Source organism: Mytilus californianus, unplaced genomic scaffold (assembly GCF_021869535.1).
Source record: "Mytilus californianus isolate M0D057914Y unplaced genomic scaffold, xbMytCali1.0.p SCAF_25, whole genome shotgun sequence".
Lineage (NCBI taxonomy): Eukaryota > Metazoa > Mollusca > Bivalvia > Mytilida > Mytilidae > Mytilus > Mytilus californianus.
The window spans coordinates 1,553,526-1,572,056 of record NW_026262674.1 but is presented as its reverse complement, the minus strand read 5'-3'; the positions used below and the strand labels follow the sequence as shown (position 1 = coordinate 1,572,056).

Sequence of the window (18,531 nt, the reverse complement as noted above, 5' to 3'; positions counted from 1 at the left end):
AATAACCAGATGAATTGGTTTTTATCATTCATATTATTAGAATTTTTATATTTGGATTTTATTTTAGTTAAGAAATGGTAACGCTTCCCATCATGAGATGGACATTTTAATAGGAAGTGTAATTCATCCTCTACAGCATTGTTGCATAAACTTTCGACAGAAGTTGGTGACTTTATAAAGCTATATTATATTATATTGTTTCCATTTGGAATATTATTATGAAGGAACTTTTTAAAAGATTAGTTCATCAAAAAGGGCGGTTCAAACCTCTGGAACCCCTCCCCCTCTCCAACCACTGGATCCGCCTCTAATCCATTGGGCACATGTTAGAGCGTAGGAACACAAATGTGATGAACACATGTGTCAATATATTGCTTATATAATGCCTATAGCTAAACACATTATTGTGTACACATGGTGTATGTCTGAAGTGTACACATGGTGTATCATCATGGCTGAAGTATACATGGAAGTTTTTAAAATCCAACTGCTACTTATGGCCATTAAAGAACCACTTTTATAAGATTTGTAAAACACGTAAAAGGTTATCACAAGTACGTGTTATCTTGTGTCTCTGAAAGTATTTCTACTTAAGTAATCAACTACACATCAAACTATACATGCTATACATTAGTTTATTGTCAGTGCGTGTCTGCAAAGCCGAATTCTGATCCTAGTCTTCATGCATCACATTTATATTGTTTAATAATTATCATAAATGTCACAGTTTTTTTTTTATGTGTGTCTGTAAATTTGTATTCTGTCAAACATTTATAACATGTATAATAATAATCACATTTAAAAGGTTTATCACCAGTATGTAATCTCATGTGTGTTTGTAAGTTACCTCTTTGACTAAATCTTTTACCACATACATCACATTTATGAGGTTTATCACCAGTATGTATTCTCATGTGTTTCTGTAGGTCACAATTCTGAATGAAACCTTTACCACATATATCACGGTTGACAGGTCTTTCACCAGTGTGTGTTGTTATGTGTCTCTTCAAGCACGAACTGGTAGTAAACCCTCTCCAACATACATCACATTTATACGGTTTATCACCAGTATGTGTTCTCATGTGAGTTGTTAAGTGCTGATTCTTACTAAACCTTTTCTGACATAAATCACATTTATACTGTTTAACGTCGTGACCAGTATGGATTCTCGTGTGTCTCATTAAGTCGCAACTTTGTCTGTACCCATTACCACATATATCACATTTGAAAGGTCTTTCACCAGTGTGGGTCGTTGTGTGGTTCTTCAAGTACAACCTGGTAGAAAACTCTTTACCACATACATCACATGTATACGGTTTATCACCTGTATGTATTCCTATGTGTTTCTGTAAGTCACAGTCCCGAATAAACCCATTACCACATATTTCACAGTTGAAAGGTCTTTCACCAGTGTGTGTTGTTGTGTGGATCTTCAAGCAGCATTTGTTAGTGAACCCTTTATCACACACCCCACATTTATAAGATTTATCACCTGTATGTGTTCTCATGTGTCTCTGTATACTACTAAGCTGGCTACAACTTTTTCCACATACATCACATACATAAGGTTTTTCACCAGTATGTGTTCTCATATAATTTTGCTTGTAATTGCTACAAGCAAATCTTCTACCACATACATCACATACATAAGGTTTTTCTCCAGTATGTGTTCTCATATGGGTCTGTAGATACCTATACTGACTAAACCCTCTATCACATACATCACATGTAAAAACATTAGGTTTATCTTCAGAGTGACTTTTCAAGTGTGTCTTTAAGTCATCATCCTAACGAAAACCTATACCGCATTTATCACATATATAACACCTAGCGTGTGTCTTTAAATGCATCTGTAACACACTATATGCACGAAACTCTTTTTTACACTTTTTACATTTGAAAGCTTGGTTTCCAGTATGAGTTATTATATGTTCCTCTAGATCTGCCTTGCAACTCCACTCATTACCGCACACTTTACATATATAACTAATTCCTATGTCATGACATCTAACTAAGCGATCCTCCATTAATGGACCGGAAGTCAGATCAAGAGAGACAATAACAGAAGTAGTTGATGTTCCGTTGCACGCATGACCGGAAGTACGATCAGCGGAGACAATCACAGAGGTAGCTGATGTTCCGTTGCACGATATTTCATTTGTTTCTGTACAGACGTCTTCCATTTTCATTTCTGTCAGCTGCTTGGAGTCCAACCAAAAGAAAATAATTAATGATGAGAACAAGTTCAAAAACTGCAAAATCAGCTATTCAAAGATGAATTATTACAATTTCCATTTTATGTCCAATTGAAAATGTATCTTTTTGGCTATGATATCTTTTTTTCTATAAATTTTTCATCGCTTACCTGGAAACCGAAAAATACTCCAAAAACACGAAGAGATCATGTGAAGTCCCATTGCAGAAATCTAAGGAAACAATGGTTCCATAAACTACAGATCAGAGTCTTTGATTGTCTTGCAAAAGGCTTAATGCAACTCTACATGAAAGACTTACTAAAATTGTGGATGACCAATTAGGTCAAAGACTTGCTAAAATTAGTAATTTTATAGGATTGTAAACGCGTTGACCGTGCGCTTCATACAAAATGTACTTCGGTCAACGCTTTTACACCCAATTAAATTTACTTTAAAAAGCATTGATTTCAATTCTTAATTGATATTGCCCATACTGCATTACGCTCGGTCTGTTCGTTATTTATTTTGCCCATTATTCTATATACTATTGTTTACTATTTGTGCCTATATTTCTCTACTATCATTTCTATTCATTGTTTGTCCGTTATCATGTTTATTCTGCACATTTTGCTCATTTTTCTCAATTCCTTTAACCCAATCTAGACTCTCATTCGAATAATTTTGTGGGTCCCTATCAAGTGTGAAACGGAATAAAAACGGAACGGAACGAAAAGAAAAAAATAAATAAACGAAACAAAACAAAAAACAAAACAAAACAAAACAAAATTTGTCAAATCGAAATATGACGAAACGAAATGAAAAATAAAGACACAAAACGAAAGGATTTTTTTACAATATAAAACAAGAGGCTCGGTTGCTTGATCTACAACAGGGAACTAAAGGGGAAATGTGTTTCGGTGAATAGGGAAATTTATTTCGTTAGGCCTGATTGTGATGCACGTTGGTTATATATAATAAATCTAGTACGGATACAGGATTCTGAAAAGGGCCCCAGGCAAACCAACGTTTAGAGTGATACTTTAAAAAAGTCAATCAATGTATTGACCACATATGTTCACAGCTCCATAAATGATAAGGGAGCCCGGACCCCTTGTCCCTCGCCCCAAATCCACCTCTATCAAAATGTACCACTATCTAAATAAATGTACCATGCATAAATTACTTTTCGTCTTTCTGATTACTGCTCGAATTGTTGTCATCGATAGTATATATATATATATATATATGTATATTTGACTTATAGATAAATCTACGACACGATATAGAGTATATTAGCAAATAAAAGGGTAGGGGCACTGACCACTCGCTTTTTGTATTAAGGGATCATTGTTCAGTATTTCACTGTTATTTGAACTGTTGTTGCTAATCGTACGTTATATACATGTAACTCTTATCAAAACTGTGAATAAATGAACTATTAAACACAACATGATACAATGAGAAACGAAAGGCCTTATTTATACTAAACTGAACTGAACTATAAATCTGAGACTACTATTGTTATAGTAGTCTCAGTATAAATGAAAAAAAATTAATATGATAGAAGGAAATTAAACGTTGGGACGAAAGTGTAAGACACAAATGAACACAATAATGAAATGGGTGTAAACCATCGTCTCGAACTTTCTTTGGACATTTGCCAACAAATTTGAAATTTGCTGTAATTTATTTACCAATTATAAAAATAATCCACAATGCTCTAAATGAATTGTCTGAAACACTAAGCTTAGAACTGTAAAAAAATAATTGTTATTTTATATATAAATATCTATAATGCAGCTTTTATTAGGTTTATAAGTTGTGTTTATTTAACAATAGATGCAAACTTTCAGGATTCTTAACTTCTCCCACTCATGTGATGATCGATTTGTTTAAGAAAAGTAAACCAATGAAAATCTTTAAGTGAATACATGTATATATAAATATAAATAAGACTTTTAAAAAGACAACAATTATCCTCTCGTGTTTTTTGGAAATCATTCTTACTGAATAATTTTTGCTATATATTTATTCAATTTCAAACAAAATAATGTTGTTTATTTTATTAAAAAGTACAAATCACATGCAGGCACTTAATAATTGACGTAATTGTTTCTGCCTAGCTGTGGTACAGATGTACTCTTCCAACTACGGATTCAGAGAGGGTGCGTAAAGGCCTCGCTTTGATAGGAAAATATATCATTTTTGCAAGAAATTGTCCACATTTTTTATAACATATAAATTTACTTTGAGTGAAATCCGCCACTGCAAAGAATTAACTGTCACCTGATTAATTTCTCAGACGTTCCATAGGTATTAATTTGTGGTTATCGGCCTTTGATACCATTAGTTGCAAAAGTTGTCAGTAAGGTCTAAATCACTCACCTGCTGATACGGCACCTGCTGATTTTGCACCATCATCTATAGACCCTTTCTTTACTTATAACATCACCTGCTGATATGACCCCTTCCTATAGACACAATAGAAAGTGTCTCTATTGACCCCTTCCTTACTCATAACATCACCTGCCGATATGACCCCTTCCTAAAGGCACCATAGAAAGTGTCTCTATAGACCCTTTCTTTACTTATAACATCACCTGCTGATATGACCCTTTCCTATAGGCACAATAGAAAGTGTCTCAATTGACCCTCTCTTTACTTATAACATCACCTGCTGATATGACCCCTTCCTATAGGCACAATAGAAAGTGTCTCTATTGACCCTGTCTTTACTTATAACACCACCTGCTGATATGACCCCTTCCTATAGGCACAAAAGAAAGTGTCTCTATTGACCCTTTCTTTACTTATAACATCACCTGCTGATATGACCACTTCATATAGGCATCATAGAAAATGTCTCTATTGACTAATTCTTTACTTAAAACATCACCTGCTGATATGACCCCTTCTTATAGGGCAGTAGAAAGTGTCTCTATTGACCATTTCTTTACTTAAAACATCACCTGCTGATATGACCCCTTCTTATTGGCACAATAGAAAGTGTCTCTATTGACCATTTCTTTACTTAAAACATCACCTGCTGATATGACTCCTTCCTAAAGGCACCATAGAAAGTGTCTCTATAGACCCTTTCGTTACTTATAAAATCACCTGCTGATATGACCCCTTTCTCAAGGCACCATAGAAAGTGTCTCTATTGACCCTTTCTTTACTTATAACATCACCTGCTGATATGACCCCTTCCTATAGGCACAATAGAAAGTGTCTCCATTGATCCTTTCTTTACTTATAACATCCCCTGCTGATATGACCCCTTCCTATAGGCATCATAGAAATTGTCTCTATTGACTATTTCTTTAATTAAAACATAACCTGCCGATATGACCCCTTCCTATAGGCACAATAGAAAGTGTCTCTATTGGCCCTTTCTTTACTTATCACATCACCTGCTGATATGATCCCTTCCTATAGGCACAATAGAAAGTGTCTCCATTGACCCTTTCTTTACTTTTAACATCACCTGCTGATATGACCACTTCCTATAGGCACTATAGAAATTATCTCTATTGACCCTTTCTTTACTTAAAACATCACCTGCTGATACGACCCCTTCCTATAGACACAATAGAAAGTGTCTCTAGTGACCCTTTCATTACTTATAACATCACCTGCCGATATGACCCCTTCCTAAAGGCACCATAGAATCGTGCAATCTGTGGCCACCACCTGTAAAAACGGCTGGTTTGGTTCCAACATAATGCACTTATTGTGAATGACTTTTTTTATCCTCCCATTCCTTGTCCAACAATACGGGTAACTGCATGTGTATCTGTCCGTGCGTCCGTCCGTAACAACATTTTTCTCAGTAACTATTCATCACAGCAAAATACTACTCAGTTTCCTACTTCCTGTTTCCCCAACTCTTTTTATTTTCGTACATATGGAAGTTTTGATGGCATTTTCTCAGAAACTATTTCCGGCAGAAATCTAATATTAAGTAGCAAGCTTCATGAATTTTTACCTGTCAGTTCCCTTCCTACTTCTTATCTTCCAACTGAAAAAGTAAAATAACAAAAATTCCGAACTCAATGGGAAATTCAGAACGGAAAGTCCTTTATAAAATGGTAAAATTAAATGCTCAAACACATCTAACGAATGGAAAACAACTGATGCCACTTTGTTATGTATGGGTTGTACTTATTGTTGAAGGCCCTATACGATGACATATAGTTAATAATTTCTGTGTCATTTGGTCTCTTCTGGAGAGTTGTCTCATTGTCAATCATACCACATCTCCTTAATTTTATATCTACTTTCCTCAATACAAATACTAATATATGGAACAAATCTCCGTGATTTTAAAAGCTCTCACGAACAAAAAACGCACATAACAATTTTAGTCTTCATTCGACTCGTATATGTCGAAGTTAAACAAATAACTGACCAAAAAACCACAACAAAACTACAAATTTTAATACGGTTGTGATTGTTTTGAAACGCTATATATGCGGAGCTTCCGGGTGACTTCGTCCCCGGCCCCCTACCAGGACTTTCAACGGCCCTGGACCAACTGGGGGCCTTATATCCCTCGCTCTTCAGTTTGTGATTCCACTTCATTAACAAGGTAGCTACGCCCCCGATTAAATTGTTTTTAATATTATAAGTAATACCCAATGAAAACTAAAGCAACATTATAAATAATAATGGCATAATCGTTTTATAATAGTGCAATATTATCATCTTATTAAGCATTAATTCTCATAAAATAACACAAGTTTACAATTATAATAATATCAACAGTTTAATTAAATTTGTTTAATATTATAAAGTAACACCAAAAGAAAACTAAAGCAACACTATAATTAATAACGACATATTTGTTATATAATATTCCTATATTTTCACCTTTTAAGGCATTATTTATCGTAAAATAACACAAATTTACATCGAAAATACTAATAACGCTTGACCGATATACGCTTCCGTAGGTATCTCTATCAAAATATATGTGATTAAAATAAGTAATAAAATTGTATGTATTTATACAAATTATAAAATACATTTACACCATGATTACATTGATAGTATAAGGATACCCTACATTTATCATGATAATCATGATCATCATAAACGTAGTCAAATTTCAGAATGACTACCTCCCCCTTTTTACCCCTGGTAAATTACTGAAAAATATCGTTTTGCATTAATCATAAAATCATTGTGAAATTATATCAATTGTATGCTTAACTTCTATTAGAGGTGTCCAAACAATAATATTTTAAGAAAAAAAAATAACCTAACAGTCATACAAGTTATTTTCCTGCTACATGTATAAGTTTAAATAATTTTATTTCACTATATTTTTTTTTAACTTTGCAAGATTAATAAATTATTGTTTTCCAAATTAATATATGTATTCAAGGATTTGTATAGTACGACTTTACAAATCGTTGATATATTCTTATTGTTAACTATAAAAAAGGGCAAAATGTTCAACAGTGTATTCAAAATTATACAAACCATTTAAATTATAATTTCCTGCGATTTTACATAATTAATTTCTAGCTGTTATTTATCTTAACTTAATTAATAAAGTAACATGACATTAATTTTCAATTTAAAATCGGTTAATGTACAAAGGGAAGCAACTTTAATTGTTCTACATAGGGGCAAAATTGGCAGGTTAATGGTGCAAAATCAGCAGGTGCCGTATCAGCAGGTGAGTGATTTAGACCCATCTCAAAGTTGTGGACTCGTTCGAAAAATTGCTTATTTTGAGGGATAATTTATCTGTACATCTAGTAACTTGTAAGTCAATAATGTTATCTTAAAGGTATTATTTAAATCAATGTAATATAGACACCTAGGCTAAAATTATAGCAATAATACTAAATAAATATGCGTGTTACCTGGATTGTGTCGTGTCTATTTATATAAATGTATGAAACGCAAGGGCTGTACGACAAAAGTAAAATACATACAAATTGCCGAAAAAACAGATCAGCGATATCGGCATCACTAGTCTTATATCTACGATTTAATATGTGTGTAAATATTTTTCTCTAATTCTTCGTCAATTTATCCCTTTCTGCACCCATTATATAAAAAAAATTTAATCAACGTGTGGTTCGAGTGATCTCAGTTCTTCATTGGTTAAAATCCGATTATGACGTCGAATTTTCTTGCTTTCCTCTGAATTTCCTATTGTGACGGCATGAAAAAAGGCGACCATGCCTGATGACGTCACATAGAAAGAACACATCTTTTTGCAGATCATTCGAAAAGACGGAATGAGTTTGCATGCATATTGTTTGAAAATCATTAGAGAAACAGATTCCACCACCAAATCTCGTGTAATACGATATTTATCCACTCTCGACAGTTAAATTTTAAATATTTAAAACGCTCGGCGAGCCTCGCGTTTTAAATTTGAAAATTTAACTGTCTCGAGTGGATAAATATCGTATCACACTCGATGCAGTGGTAGAATCTATATGTAAACACGTTTATTCTGTTTATTTGTTTAATTGTCTTCAATTAAAATAATATTTTTTTATGTTTTCAGATATCTACATGATCCCAATGGCGGATCCAGAAATTTACATAAGTGGGGGCCCACTGACTGCCTAAATATTAGAGCGTAGCTAGGCCTACTGGGTCCCGTTAAACCAACGGTATTTGTTGTTTTATATATATATTTGTATTTAAAGGGTTCTTTTTGAATCCGGTTAATTTGAGGTACGAATGAAGAACTTTTAAAAAATGTTCATAAAATTCTTTATATTGCATTCCAATGTTTTGTAATCATGCGTTCCATAGGTATATCTTTATTATCTCCCTTCGAAGTTTGTTTTGATAAGCACGAAAGTCAAATGAACTTATATAATTGCGTTTACCTTTACTAGTCTAACAAAAGGTAAGTTTTATATTTGTTGCATTTTGATATATCAATTTGAATATTCGCTGAACCGCGAATAATATTAATATTCAGAGTTCGCGAAAAGTGGTGGTCCTCAGGATTTTACCATCAAAATTTTGCATAGGACTGACACAATTTTAGTATTTTTCAATAGAATTAATGGTGAGGACCAGCAGATTTTCTTCCAGGACCACCAGGGAAAGAAAGATTTCAAGAACTCTGAAGATTGTGTATTATAAACCAAATTCACAGTCATTTTAATGTCTTTGTTAAATTGGAAAATGTATGGAAAGCATATTTAATATTGATAACATCACTATAAACTCTATGTACAATGACTATTTAAAATAAACAAAATTAAAGTGCATAAAATATTCGCACGTGGAATTTAAAGGTGTCTCTCAAATGTTTTACCTGTATAATTAAACGGGTGTATTGTATTAATTAAAGGTATATATTTTTTTTTCGACGCTATCAATCAAATTATTTTTTTTTCTAAATTAAACACTTTGGTATGGGACTAATCTGGATATATTTTTTTTTCACTTGCAAGGCCACAGTATTGTCAACTGGATTTTCAAAAGACAATTGTTTATTGAATTGGGTATGTAAGGCAGGCAGGTGGGTCCATTGATCAATATGAAATCTCTTTGACATTGTTTTTTTTTCAAATTTAGATGTTTTCTTTGAATAAATGAAGATCAAGTTCAATTTTCCCGATTTTGCTTTTCTTGTTGAGTTGTTGAACTTTCCAAAGAATTCAACTTTTTATGAAATACTTATTAATTATTTCTTCATCATTACTGTTCAAAGGGAAATAACTCAAATTCATAAACAAGTATAACTCTTGTCTATTGAAGGGATTCTCTTGTATTCTTATTCTAACAATGGACTTAGATTTTGAATATTGGACCATTATACATGTAATAATTATCTGTCCAATCGCAATTTTTTTAGTTCTTTACCACATTTATTTTGTGTCACAGACCGATGCTGTTTCAAATATTCAACCACACTCCAAATTCAGAGCTGTTTAATTAAGCTTGCGTATTTTGTCCATACTTGCAGCTCAAGTGTTCATAGTTCCACCTCTGCAGGAAAACCTGGTATGCTGTGACTCTCACAGTCTTTTTGTTTTTTTCTTTCTGAAATTAGGTTTCAGGATATATTTTTTTAGGATTAAAACATAACCCCCTTCTTCCTTAGATAATAAGAGTTCACATTGTTGATAAAAAAAGTAAAATCACCAAAAAAACTGAACTCTCAGTCTGCATGGTCTGCATATTCTAACCAGACTAGACACTAATCACATGCCAAAATCAAATGATAAAACACATCAAACGAATTGACAACATGTTCTATTCCTGACTTGGTACCGGATTTTCAAATGTTGAAAATATTGGATTGAATCTAGTTTTATAGCGCTAAACCTCTCTCTTGTACGACAGTCGCATCAAATTCCATTATATTGACATCGATGCTTGAAAGGTGTCACAAATAGGGGTACAACAACACGAACCCACCCAAAAACTGGGGATGATTTCCGGTGCTCCTGAGGATTTATAAAGCATTCTTTGATTAATATGTAGCTCGTTTTATTCATTGAGCAATAATTAAATTTTATCATTTTTAGATCATCTGGCCGAATTACATTTTTTAAAAGAGTGGACAAGAAGGCGCATAGCATAATTAAAAGGTTTAATCATCATGATCATGGAAATATAGCAGGCACCACTACAATCTCTATTATTCTAACCACACTAGACAATACAGATATTTTAACAGTGGTCTCCCCTGAAAAACCTAAGAGACAGTTAAGAAATGTTACACGATGGCCATGGTGGACAGGAGAGGACAGGAACAGATACATTTTCAGAAACGGAAAATAAAGAGATTTTAACAGTTATCTCCCCTGAACAACCTACAAACAATTTAGGGATGTTACACGGTGGACAGGACAAGACAGAAACACATATGGTTTCTGATACCGAAATCTCCCCTGAACAACCAACAGACAATTTAGAGATGTTCAACGGCGGACAGGACAAGACTGAAACAAATATGGTTTCTGAAACCGAAATCTCCCCTGAACAACCAACCGACAATTTAGAGATGTTCCTCGTTGAACAGGACAAGACAGAAACAAATATGATTTCTGATACTGAAATCTCCACTGAACAACCTTCAGACATCTTAAAGACGTTCTACGGTGGACAGGACAAGACAGGAACAAATATGGTTTCTGATACCGAAATCTCCTCTGAACAACCTACAGACGAGTTAGCTACGTTACACTGCGGACAGGACAAGACTGAAACAAATATGGTTTCTGATACCGAAAAGAAAGATAAACTGACATTCATTCGTCTTGATCAGACCAGTACAGAGTCAGACCAACTGATGGATAAGGCATATCAGACTTGTACAGACCAACTTATGGATAAGGCATATCAGACTTGTACAGACCAACTGATGGATAAGGCATATCAGACTAGGGGGAAGTTTGATACTGGTACTGAATGTGGAAAAGAGTACCAGTGTAATGTTTGTGGTAAAGAATGTAAGGGTAATGTTTGTGGTAATGAATGCCAGGGTAATGTTTGTGGTAATGAATGCCAGGGTAATGTTTGTGGTAATGAATGCCAGGATAATGTTTGTGGTAAAGAGTGCAAAACTAGTGCATGTGGTAAACAGATCAAAGGAAAGGCATGTAACTTATGTAATAAAGGATTTCGTCAGACTGGGGTCTTAAAGACTCGTATTATAAAACATGAAGGCTATAAACCTTACAAATGTGGAGTCTGTGAAGTAGATTTTAGTAGGAAGCAACACCTAGAAATGCACATGAGAACACATACTGGTGCTAAACCATACAAATGTGATTTATGTGATAATACTTTTAGACAGGGTCATCACTTACGGAATCATATGAGAACACATACTGGTGATAAACCATTCACATGTGATATATGTGATAAGACATTTAGTGAGCGTTCTCACATGCAGAAACACAGGAAAACGCATACAGGTGAAAACCCGAGTAAAATATGTAAATGTGATGTATGTGAAAGGGAATTTAGTCTGCGTTCTGACTTAAAGAGACACATTAGAACACATACGGGTGATAAACCTCATAAATGTGAGGTATGTGGTAAAGCTTTCTGTAGGAAGGAACACTTTCAATCACACATGAGAACACATACTGGTGATAAACCTAATCAATGCGAGGAATGTGGTAAAGCTTTCACTAGGAAGGAAGGCTTACGAGTACACATGAGAACTCATACTGGCGAGAAACCGTTTGCATGTGATATTTGTGGTAGAGGTTTTACTTGTAACAACGATCTGCAAAGACATAAACGCAGACATTTAAGACGTGATGAACATGGTGAAGGACCGTATAAATGTGATATGTGTGATAAAGATTTTATTCGGACATCAAATTTAAAAGTGCATAAAAGAACACATAATGGTGAAAAACCATTTTTGTGTGAGATATGTGGTCTAACATTTAGCCTTTCAATTTCTTATGCTTCACACGTTACAAAACATAATGCTGAGAAGGCCAAATTACTCGAAACTCGAGAAACTCGAAACAAATAAACTTTTTGTATTGACTTACGTTATTAATAAACGTTTGAAAAATATTGTTATTTAATTTAGAATTCTTGTTCTTCTAATTTGCGTCCTAAAACGAACTGTTATGTATATGCATTATGGCCTTTGTTCCAGATTGTCATTTTTGGGTAGATCTTTTAATTTGAGGCGGTCTTTGTTTGTACGGAGTACCAAGTCACCCCCGTGTCTTCTGCTCATCCAGAAACGAATACATGCAGATTGATACGGGTAGTACGGTTTCTTATCTGGAACAAATATACTTATTTTCATCTTAATGTTCGGTTGCATTTCTTTCAGTGATATTCTCTAGCTAAAATTCAGACGGAATTTTGTTGTACTAAAACCATCTTTCCCATTCTACACGTCATGGTAAGCTTGAAGCACAGAGCAATCATGGCAAGCTTTGAATTTTTTGTCTGTGTAAAAGTATAATGTATATAGATATAGGAAGATGTGGTATGAGTGCCAATGAGACAACTCTCCATCCAAATAACAATTTATAAAAGTAAAACCAGTAAAGGTCAAGGTACGGCCTTTAACACGGAGCCTTGGCTCACACCGAACAACAAGCTATAAAGGGCCCCAAAAATTACTAGTGTTAAACCGTATCCATCTTTGACAAAACATCAGGACATGCACAGCAAAATAAAAATCTACACTGAATATAGAATTTGCGGTATCTATCGACAAAATAAAGAAGAGGTCGTCAAGGAGAGACGCACAGTTCGTTCCCATAGGAATGCCGACATGTTTTTTTCAGAAAAACTCTACCTCCAAATTAAACAAATATATGTTGTCAATAAGGGATTCCAGCATACTGATCACTTGTTTCTCTGTGTAGCATTTTTCTTTTTCTTTTTTGTTCATCATAAACAAAATATGCCGTATTGTATCCAAAAGTGATACATTTAACGTATGGGGTTTTTAACGACCTTGACTCGCTACAACCCCCTTACAAATTGTATGATGATGGAAGTTTTTAACGACCTTGACTGTTTATACACGCTGAGCCTTCGCACGGTCGGCTAATAAGTTTTGATATACTTCCAAATAACTGAGCCAGCCAATGAGAAGCGAAGTGGATGAGTTTACATATTAGGTGTTAAAGAGGTGTGTAAAAGCAGAAATGTAGAATAAATAAACAACAGACATGTCAATGTTGTTTAAAAGATGAACACAAATATATATCTTTGAAGCGAGACAACTTGTATCACTCCAAAACGGAATATGATATATACTTGGGCATCACTGCAAGGAAAATTGCCACATTTGTTGAAACTGCCAGAGTTTCAGTTAAAGCCCTGGTCAGAACGAACCCACGACACATCTATGCAGCGCCACGACATGAAATTTGGTCAAATCGCGGGTCATCTGTGATCGTCTTACGACAGTTGCACGACAGTCGCACGATATTTCAGCATCATGGCGCTGTTGTTTGTCGTGGGACGAAAATTGAACATGCACCTTTTTTGCTCTACGATTTTTTGTTGTGTCACTGTCTTGTTGCTGTCGTGAGATTGTCTTACCACAGTCGTGCGATAAACACATTGTCGTGGGTAACAAAATAAACCATTTAAATAAAAACAATCGTACGATTGTCATACGACAATCTCACGACTGTCGCAAGACACTCGTGATACAGTCGCACGATTGTCTCACCATTACCAAATTTCGTACGATGCTCGCACTGGCAACATTGACTGTATGTCGTACGACAGTGGTACGTTCGTCGTGCAACAAATTTTCGTTTTATTTAGAAAAATACAATTCGGCGAGAATGTCCGTAGATTCCCTCGTCAAAGTGACGACATTATCAGCAGGGTCGTCTCCAGTTTCCGAATCGTTTAAGCTTGTGGTAAGGGGTCCTTCGTCTTGTCAACATCACCCACGTTTACTGATACCACCGTCCTTTTGTTAAATTTCCTCTTCGGGGGCATCCTGGTTTAAATTCGCTGAACAATTATAATATAAACTAATACGAAAAACGTCGTTTACTTGGACCGAACTTATAATGACACTGAACTATATTGAAAGCAAATGGCAAATGACACACAATTAATCGGGTCTTCTATATATATACTAGTAGTCCCGGAGTCAAACGTGCGAGTGACCCACGACTATTGTGCGACAGTTGTAATACAGTCGTACGACAGTTGCAAGACAGTGACACGACAGTGACACGCGCATCCCATGACATGAAAACCTGAAAAATAGCCATAAACAACTCATGATTGTAGTACGACTGTCGCACGACCGACTTGCGACAAACCCACGACAGTACAATAACATTTTTTTATCTGTCGTGTACCTATGATATCGTGGAACAATCGTGGACATGTCGTAGCTGATGTGACCACTCGAAATATTTTTTTTGACATTTTGCACGACAGTGCCACGACAACTATTTTATAGATCTTCCACGACAAAAAATCGTACGATCTGTTGTGACCGGGGCTTTAGGTTACGATGTCGGCACATGTCCAAAGCATTATAATTGATTTTTTCTTATACGTACCTGCTAACTGAAAAGTAAACCGAAAGCCTCGCAAGAAACAAAATGGCGTCACAACAGTACATGAAAGAATATTACCAATGATGCATAATATTCTGGAACTGTTACAGCATGTACAGTGAATTGCATACAACATATGACATATTCCATGGAAAAGTGCATGTAATGTTCCGTCAAAATATATATACGACAAAATTTACCTATGACAATACATTGTCCTAAAACATTGATTCGTAGTTAATTGTATGATAACTTTATCAGAAAAATCATTACTGACAGCTATTTGTTCTACACAGAAGGAGCAATTTAATTTCAAACCCAAAATTTTGAAAAATATTGACTGACGCAACTCCCGTAATAAAGGGAGCCTTTTTTTAAATGACAAAAAAAATCATTTATATTTCGAAAGGTATGTGTTTCATATGCAAATCGGAAAGTAAAAACAATACTATTAGTATTATAATCATTTCCAAGCAAGTTTGGCATATCATACTGCAAACAAATATAACAGAATGGTCGTTAAAAATACCGGCAATATTTACAAAATCAAAACCTTTATTGACATACTTTTTATTTTAATATTTGTGTTTTACGATCCTCAGGGCGATCAATTTTGGGAAACAGTTTAGAATAACAATATGCCATTATAATTTGAACGATTTCATACTTAGGACTGCAATATGAAATTGTGTTGCAATCCTCTAAAATTTTATTTAATTTATTTATAGGTAAAGAACAGAGCTTGGTTAACAGAAAATGTCTGCCGTTGTTTTTTGAAATAGAAATTAGGTCCGAAATATATGTATGGTTGGTCCGAAATTTTCTTTGATTACGATTTTTTCTGCGCCCATGAGAACGGTTTTTACGAACAGTTTTAGAAACAATATCCAAAATGTTAACAGAATCGGTTCTTGATATATTACCAAGCGATAACAACCCGACCATAGAGCAGACAACAGCCGAATGCCACCAATGGGTCTTCAATGTAGCGAGAAACTCCCGCACCCGGAGGCGTCCTTCAGCTGGCCCCTAAACAAATATGCATACTAGTTCAGTGATAATGGACGTCATACTAAACTCCGAATTATACACAAGAAACTAAAATTAAAAATCAAACCAGACTATTAAAGGCCAGAGGCTCCTGACTTAGGACAGGCGCAAAATTGCGGCGGGGTTAAACATGTTTTTTGAGATCTCAACCCTCACCCTATACCTCTAGCCAATGTAGAAAAACAAACGCACAACAATACGCACAGTAAAACTCAGTTTAAGAGAAGTCCGAGTCCGATGTCAGAATATGAAACAAAAGAAAATAAACAAAATGACAATAATACATAAATAACAACAGACTACTAGCAGTTACTGACATCAGGGCCGTAACTACATTGAGGCAAATGAGGCAAATGCCTCATGTTTGAAATTAAAAAAAAAGTAAGTTAAAACAAAAACCTGTCTTCATATAAAATTGTTTTCATGGCGAGTGTCTTGCAAGAAGCAATTTCTGTTCACCCTCTGACGTCGCCCCTGTTTTTTTCGGGATCCATGCACGCTTCTCGTTTATTTTTAGTTTTCAGTACTGATAGCCTATTGTTTGTCGTTATGTGTTGTTATCTGTTCACAGAGTTGTCTTTTGTTCATTGATTGCCCTTCTTTATGACTTTTCTCCTAGTGTTGAATTTCATTTGTAAATAAATATTTTTTTTTAAAACTTAAGTTTTATTATATTTAAGGACCTTTTGTCTAATTTTAAAAACTACTCTAAATTGTGAATATATTTGAAATCCAAGTAGCTCTCGCCCTATCGATCTCAATCGATCGATCTTAAGACTATGGCTTCAGTTGTCTAATATTCCTTGTTGTGAACGTTAATTCTCTGCTTTGCGTAGACTTGGGAAGGATCTACGATGACTAGTAAACGGTCATGTGTGGTTTTGGCAATGCTACATGCCCACCGATGTCCAGATATTTAATAATAATGTTCGAGAAAATGTGTTGAGAAGATATGATGCTACCGGACATAGAAAAATTTGTCGTTTTTTTCATGGAAAATTAAACTTTATATTAAAGAATACAAAACTGGCTCTCTTTTTTGTAAATAAAACTAAAAAGCTGACATGGGTTAAGTTAAAGTGAGACAACCCAATCTCCCGGAATCAAATCATTTAAAAAGAAAATAATGTATTGCCATATGACCTTTTACAGTGGAGAGCTAAACTTGCATTAAGTGTTCAGGCCCTAAAATAAAAAATAAAGGGATATGAAGTAAATTTGCATGGGACAAAGTCCCACACAATACATACAAAAAATGCAAATTATCAATGAACAGGGCTTTTATTCCTGTTCTCTATCTTGACAATCGCTGGAGGGTATTTAACAATGAACGAATCATTCATACCATACAACAAGGTCAAGACAGCCCCTAGTGTCGACTTAAGCGGCACTTAGAGTATTGTACTGTGAATAAATTTTAAAGTCACAAAAATATTACATCAAAGTCTAAACACAAAACAAGACCAGAACAGAGAGATCCGAAATTAATCAGCCGGTATACATATTAAAACAGCACAAAAATGTAGCAATGCGGTCTGTAAGAACAGTTTTCCTGAGTCTACCCTGAGTCTGCCCTGAGTGTACCCTTTTATTCCAGTTAGGAACTATATGTGTTATAAAAACTGAATTCACATAGTTATATCAATGATACATAGCCCTTTCTTAACTTATTTTGAAAAAAAAAAACAACATAAATTAACAGCTATAATACGTTTTTCTGCAAGCCAAAACTCAATTAAAAAAAAAACACAGTAGCCACACACTTGACTATATGAATTACGATTTTTGCTTTATCCTACATATCGGTCTTTTGATGTCGTCCCTAAAAACTAAAGAGTCTTACATTGAATCTATATATATTTTGCTTTGAGACTAGAATATTGTCGAAAAAATAATTCAAACAAAAACTTGCGTTTTAGATTAAAAAAGGGTTCGAGAAACGCTCAGAATGCACGATTTTGCGTCATTTTTTCTAGATCTTCTGGGGGCATTGAGCGGCCAGACCCCTCGCCGAAAATGTTTTTCGACTCGCTCCGCTCGGCAAATATATATTTTGCCTCACTTTTATTAGAGGCTAGTTACGGCCCTGTCTATTGGCGGGATGTTCGTTTAGGGGAGTTATCTATTCTTATATACTGGTCACCAGACGATGAGAACAAGATGAAAACCAGAATAAAAAAGTAACAAGAGTTATCTCGCCTTGAAATGTCCGTAATTCTTGTACATGAAGTTTACAGAGAAACATACAATATAAATACAAATACAATAGT

At 34.7% G+C, this 18,531-nt stretch overlaps 2 protein-coding genes across 3 annotated transcripts in view; both read left to right on the top strand.

Moving 5' to 3' along the window:
* The first annotated feature begins 1,070 nt into the window (after nt 1-1,070).
* Nucleotides 1,071-18,531, top strand: part of LOC127732472 (zinc finger protein 836-like) — a 29,665-nt gene continuing 12,204 nt past the window's right edge. Inside the window, exons 1-3 of the mRNA XM_052241510.1 lie at nt 1,071-1,082; nt 2,930-2,984; nt 10,985-12,225. Coding sequence (XP_052097470.1) covers nt 1,071-1,082; nt 2,930-2,984; nt 10,985-12,225 — 1,308 coding nt within the window. The remainder of the gene's footprint in view (nt 1,083-2,929; nt 2,985-10,984; nt 12,226-18,531) is intronic.
* LOC127732503 (zinc finger protein 436-like) lies at nt 8,748-12,728 on the top strand. 2 transcript variants are annotated; one of them, XM_052241540.1, is made up of 2 exons: nt 8,748-8,836; nt 10,715-12,728. In XM_052241540.1, the coding sequence occupies exon 2, from the start codon at nt 10,903-10,905 to the stop codon at nt 12,682-12,684; it is 1,782 nt and encodes a 593-aa protein (XP_052097500.1). In that variant the 5' UTR covers nt 8,748-8,836; nt 10,715-10,902; the 3' UTR covers nt 12,685-12,728. The 2 variants fall into 2 exon arrangements, with proteins under 2 accessions (XP_052097500.1, XP_052097499.1); XM_052241539.1 differs by lacking the exon at nt 8,748-8,836 and adding an exon at nt 8,988-9,078.

Bases quoted from the DNA above. Each gene is read 5' to 3' on its own strand.
- LOC127732503 (XM_052241540.1), top strand. From the start codon at position 10,903: ATGTTACACGATGGCCATGGTGGACAGGAGAGGACAGGAACAGATACA.